Raw genomic sequence first — 6,085 nt, forward strand, 5'->3', positions numbered from 1 at the left:
AGGGGGGGGAACATGAGTCTGTGCAGCGACGGCTTATCAAGCGACCCGTACTTCTTGGTTAATTTCATCATGAGCCATTATCTAGGCCCTGATGTCTTTTCAGATATCCCAAGATGCTCTGTTTCTCAAAGATTATCCAAACGCTTGCCTCCTTACACCCCCAAGCAAATCGGATCCTCCTCTCTAACCGTTGCTCAGCTACAGAACTTGTACTATTATGTACTCAGAAACGCCAGCTCCTCCCTCCTCCTTCATCCGGATATGGTTCTTATGTATCTCAAGGGTTATCTACCTATGGAACCTAGTGGAGAGCTTCGTCAGTTCACTCATTATTTCCCCACGAGTCTTCACCCGCAGAAAAGGTATTCCCCGAGTCTCGAGATTGTCAAGGGCATTGTTGTTATTGATGATCCTGTTGTAGCGTTTATAAGCAAGGACGAGCTTCAGAGATTCAGATGCTTGTCACGTGTGGACGACTTGAAAATAGACAGGGTCGTGTCTTTGTCTCCTCGACCTGTGAAGATGCTGGATGAAAGACGAGGAGCCGAGAAGGAGTGTTTAAGTAATGGGGAAGTGACATCAAATGGACTTGTCAGTGACCAAGAACTTCAAGACACTAGCAAAAGAAAGAGAGTGGAGAAAGAAGTTGCTGTTTGTGTAAACAGTGATCAAATCCCGGAAAGACTTTCAGGAGATATACCACAAAGAAAGGGAACGGAGCAGGAGGAAGCGATGTCCAATGGACTTGTCACTAACCAAGACTGTAACTCATCTGCACAGCCTCCAGAAACATGCAAGAGGAAGAAAGATGAAGAAGAAGCAGTTTCTGCTCATGCTTCTTGTGGTGTCATCAGCAAGACACCAGAAAGATTTCGAGAGACTTACAAGAGAAGACGGTTCAAAAACTCATCAACAAAAGAGAAAAACAAGAATGGAGAATCTCTTGTGGAAAGAGACAAAACAGATCCGCCACTTGTAATTGTTCCTCCTGAGATGAAGGAATGTGATGCAGAACCAACGGTTGTAACTAAAGGAACAGCAAGTAGAGGAACATCCATTGGTGTTGTCGACATTGGCGTCAACAAAGTTGCTTACTTTTTCCAGGTGGCTCTGCCCGGTGTCAGCAAAGACAACGGTATTTATATTCATCTCTGCTACCTGTTTCCATAGTTCTCATTGTGATTAACACATGGTGTCTTTGTGCAGATAAGTTCAGCTGTGAGATTAAATCAGATGGAAAGGTTATACTTGAGGGATCAACCACAACAGGACAGAAGACGATAGAGAGGCATTCTCGTGTTTTCAAGATGAATAGCCAGAAGCTGTGTCCTCCTGGACCGTTCAAGCTGTCCTTTAGCCTCCCAGGACTAGTCGATCCAAGGTTTGTCTCTCCTAACTTCAGATCAGATGGTATCTTCGAGGCTGTCGTCATCAGACAGAAAGACACTATCTAAACCAGAGGTTCCTTCAAGCTAAGTAACACTAGGATCTCTGTAAATCTTTTTGTTAATGGGATATAGAAGCTAGGCCCAATCAAAAGCAGACATATCTCTCATTTTTTTGGACATGAAGCTGTTGCTTTTGCTAACCAGACCCCTCTTCCCACTATTGATCCCACAATGTTTTCATGTTACTCTCACCGAAGCACTAGGGTTGTTACTAATTAACTGTTAACCTGTGAATAAAACCAAACCAAATGGCTAAGGATGATGCTGGAAGATACATAATTGCTTCAGACATGACAGCTAGTGTTTGTTATTCTTATAGAACTTATTATTGCCAATAGTTGTTACAATAGTTCTATTCAATAATCAAAAGAGAAAACAATTCAAATTACAGTTTCATGATATAACATTCATATTTGATATGATCAAATGAAGATAAAAATAAGAGTGATCTCATCACTTAGTTTTGGTGGGGAAAGAAGCCATCTTGTTGATTCCACAGAGACCCTCTGGTTTACCAGTGTTCCTCTTCATCCTAATGTAACCTTTCTCTCCCCACTTTGGTCCCCAAGAATTCTTCACAATGATATAATCTGAACCCTTGCTTGATCCGTACCCAACCGCAGCCACACCATGGTCCAAATCCACCCCGCACCGCCCATCAAAAACACCCTTCACATACCAAAACACAGTCAAGAATCTGTTGTTCAATCATTTTCTTGATCATGGATTTAGTAATGTGTACTTACGCCGCTGTAGAACTGGAACTCTCTACCAGAAGCATCAATGGCGACACTGAGAGGCTGATGAGCCAATGCCTTCAAGAAACTCTTCTCGTCATTGGTAGGTACATCTTGGTGACCATTGATAGTCACCATTTCAGATTCATCTTTTTGCGTCTCGCAAGTTCCTTCTTCCATGGAGTAAGGATAATCCTCTTCTTTGCGAAGACCTCCGTTCTTGACAATGTAGTCAAAAGCATAGTCCATGAGACCACCGTTGCAGCCATTGTTGTAGGTTGTGTCACAGTCTATGAGTTCTTGTTCGGACAATGTTGTCAAGTTTCCTGTCACAATCTTGTTTATACCTTCCACTGCAGCTACTGTCGAAAATGCCCAACAACTCCCTACAAACATTAAAAAATGAAATGAGGAACTGGAAAGGACTATGGTCATTGTGTCAGAGATCTATAGTTCGAGTGACCGATGGAACGAAACTGATATTACATGATGTAGTTTCGGGCCAGGACGGTTATCGACCCTGAACCTCCTGGTATTAAAAAAAAAAACGAGACTTTATAACACATAATTAAGAGTCCAAGATTTGAGATTACCGCAAGAGCCCTGGTTCTTGACATAGCTAACGGCTCCTTTCTTTCTCCAGTCAACAGATTTAGGCAAAGCCTCAACGTCCTTATAAGCGAACTCTTTGTAAGATCTTTCATCATCATCGCGTCTCACTATATCAGTCTTGAGACCCAAGTACTTGTTCTTGAATTCTTCGTGGCTCAAATCCGCAAACTCGTTCAGACCAAGCCAATAGCTTTTCGCTTTCTTGTTAGTCTCATCGATGTGCTTCAGATTATCCTTGAAAACTTCGAACCTACGAAACTTCTCTTCAACGGTTTCGTAAGCTTTCTCGAAGTTGGAGAGCCAGTTTTCGAAGAGTTCGATGAGTTTGTCATGAGATTCTAAATCCTCAGGGGCATATCCAATGATGGAGAAATCGTGGGAAGCAGCGAAAGAGAGGGATAGTGATGCAGCGGTTAAGGCAAGAAGTAAACAGAGGATTCTTGTAGCCATTTAATTCAATGTTAGTTTAATAGTTGATAGAGTTGTAAGAGAAGGGCTAGTTTATATAGGCTCAAGTTTTTGATAGAGGTCGATCTCTTTGCTTTAGAGTGAAGTTGTCTGAATCTGAATTCTGAATCTTGTATAAAGTCCGTATCTTTAAGCTTGGTTTTGTCTTCCCTGAGGTTACTTTCACTCCAAGTAATAATTGTATATGTTTCTTTAGAACCCTCTAGTTCAGCCAGAAGCTCCTACTTAGACTCATACTAGGCCCCACATATCTGGATCACAATCACTAACCCTCTTTCCTGAAGCTATCTCAAATTCATAGGACATTAGATTACATACAGTGAAGTGTTTTTGTAAGATATTATCCTGTAAAGAACAAAGTTTTGACCTGTCATTCCAACAAGGTATCTGATAAGTGATAACAAAGTCAGGAGGATCAGATGATCTTCGTACCCAAAACTTCTTTTATTTTGATGACCACTAACCAGTATAAAGTAAATAAGCATCATATTGTTCATAAAACAAGAATCATGTAAAAGTTCAATATGAAAACTCACTGGTTATATCTTTACAAGGACATCTACTTGTATAAACGATGGGGACACAATAATAAGCATCATATTTTTTTCATAAACACATGAATCATGTAAAAGTTCAATTTTAAAACTCATTGGTTTTATATTTTTACAAGGACATCTACTTGTTTAACGATCAGCATTTACGCTGCGGTTTGTGTGATCTCGTGGATCTTTGTTTACATGAAAGTCCCGGAGACTAGAGGTATGCCTTTGGAGGTTATCACATTCTACTTTTCCTTTGGAGCTCAAGCTCAAGCTCAAGCTTCTTCTCCTTCCAAGGATATATATAATCTCTCTGTACCTGAAAGATTTTCTTCATCTCCTGAGCTTACCTCTATTTGGTTTCTCTTTTTTATTCCTTTGTTTTGTTATCTAAATTAATCAAATAATTACTCAGTTTTTCTCTCTTGCTTCGGCATATTTTAGATTCAAGCTCTTTATCTCTCCATGGAAAAACAAATGGGATCCCAAAACAAATACAAAAACATAGATTTAGGGTAATATCTCCAGTTTCTTAGGACGCAAGTTTGATTCTCAAGGCTTTATATTTACAAAACTTAGGGCTAACTTTTTTACTTAGATTGTGTTTGCTTCATGCTCAGCTCGAATCCTGAAAGGAACACCTTGCTTTCGGTACACATTGTTCTGAGCCAGGTCTTGATCAATATCGCTAACCGTAGTTTCAAATGGATGACTGGCTAGGATTCATCCGACTGTATCACTATCAGGATCAATATTTGGCGGTATTAAGTCTCATTCTCTGAGGAAAACCGTTGGTTCTCTTCCATTGGTAAGCTCTAGACCTTCTTCTCTGATGAACCATTTGTTCCTTCTCTGTAAGTGTGACCGGAAGCCGATAAACTTTTCCGCACATCTCAACCGTAGAGCTTCTTTTACCAACTTAAACAAAATGGTTGTTGAATGGGTCTTCGTGTTTAAAGAGCCTTTTAGATGATAAAGAAAATGAAAAAAACATCATGAGAGGTTAAACCAGAAGCAAAGCACATTCATCTAATTAAAATTTTGGTACTTTTAGACTGAGTTAAAAACAAGATGAAAGACTGTTGGACAGTTTCATATATACCTCTTCCCTCACCAGATCTCAGCGGACCTTCTGTCACAACCTACCTAATTATATATATATATATTGATTATACATTCAAACCATGGGGATCCGTGGCGCAATGGTAGCGCGTCTGACTCCAGATCAGAAGGTTGTGTGTTCGATTCACGTCGGGTTCAAAATCCCGAAAGTATTCGGCAATCACTAATTTTTTTTATTTTTGTGGCCACTTGGTCGCGAGGTTAGGTCGTTAGAGCATGATTAAACCGGACTCTTAATTTGGGGTTTTTAATTCATGATTTGACATTTTTTTGTTTTTTATTTTTTTTTTATACTTTTCGGCTAAGAACCGACTCTTATATTTCTTATTTAAAAGCCGGTTCTTAGCTTTTCTTAGTTAAAAGGTAAGAAACACTTTTTAACCGAAGCCAAGAACTCCACTCTAAGAACCCACGTTAATCATGGTCTTAAAACTTAAAAGAATCCAAGAAAGAAGACCCAAATATTTATTCCTCAGTCAAAAAACCAAATGCTCTGACGCAAAAACAATTTCCACTGATGCTTTTTCTTCACACCACTATCAATATTCGCAGAACTTTTTATAATCATTCATAAGCGATCAATTAAACTGTATATATATAAGGCGAAATCATCGGACCACACACTAGTAATGAAACTTTCTAGTTGTGCAAAAAGGTCGACACTCAGTACAAACTGCAGAGTTACGTACAAAGTATAACTGATGCATTTATGTTTATGTTTATATACACACACATGTAAACACTGCATATAAATCACTTCGAAATCAAATTTAGACACTTTACATGTTATTTTATATATGTAGCAAATGTAGAGGCCTAAATTTATATAGGCAAGCACACTGGTGTAAGAATATTAGCTAGACATGAAATACTGTTTTATCTCATTTTTCTCTTTTTTGTAAAAGAAATACTTTTATATATTCTTTAGCAAAGATTTATTCAACGACACCCATTTTAAAAAGCTGTATTATATTCAGTAATGCACATTATGGCGCATAACATATATGTGGGAATCTCCAGTCTCATTGGTAAACTTTACCTCTCATCATTTTAGTATGCGAATTTATAGTCCATCAACAAAACATAAAGCATCTCCTCTCCACTTTATGTTCTACGTACTTCTCTTTGAAGGTCATGAGATCATTTATTTTTGTTGCGA

The 6,085-nt window shown here is 38.8% G+C and overlaps 2 protein-coding genes and 1 non-coding gene across 3 annotated transcripts; 2 read left to right on the plus strand and 1 right to left on the minus strand.

The window, feature by feature from the left end:
- The first annotated feature begins 12 nt into the window (after nucleotides 1-12).
- LOC106305023 (increased DNA methylation 3) lies at nucleotides 13-1,621 on the plus strand. Its single transcript, XM_013741403.1, has 2 exons — nucleotides 13-1,135; nucleotides 1,207-1,621. Exons 1-2 carry the CDS (start codon nucleotides 13-15, stop codon nucleotides 1,452-1,454), a joined length of 1,371 nt encoding a protein of 456 aa, XP_013596857.1. The 3' UTR covers nucleotides 1,455-1,621.
- Nucleotides 1,622-1,767: 146 nt separating this feature from the next.
- On the minus strand, nucleotides 1,768-3,272 carry LOC106301892 (xylem cysteine proteinase 2). The gene is made up of 3 exons (XM_013738377.1): nucleotides 2,779-3,272; nucleotides 2,195-2,571; nucleotides 1,768-2,117 (listed from the first exon to the last, which is right to left on the minus strand). Exons 1-3 carry the CDS (start codon nucleotides 3,245-3,247, stop codon nucleotides 1,902-1,904), a joined length of 1,062 nt encoding a protein of 353 aa, XP_013593831.1. The 5' UTR covers nucleotides 3,248-3,272; the 3' UTR covers nucleotides 1,768-1,901.
- A 1,720-nt stretch (nucleotides 3,273-4,992) lies between these two features.
- Nucleotides 4,993-5,064, plus strand: TRNAW-CCA. Its single transcript has one exon. It is a non-coding gene; the product is annotated as a tRNA-Trp (tRNA).
- The last annotated feature ends 1,021 nt before the right edge of the window (nucleotides 5,065-6,085 follow it).

Source organism: Brassica oleracea, chromosome C7 (genome assembly GCF_000695525.1).
Source record: "Brassica oleracea var. oleracea cultivar TO1000 chromosome C7, BOL, whole genome shotgun sequence".
Taxonomy (NCBI): Eukaryota; Viridiplantae; Streptophyta; class Magnoliopsida; order Brassicales; family Brassicaceae; genus Brassica; species Brassica oleracea.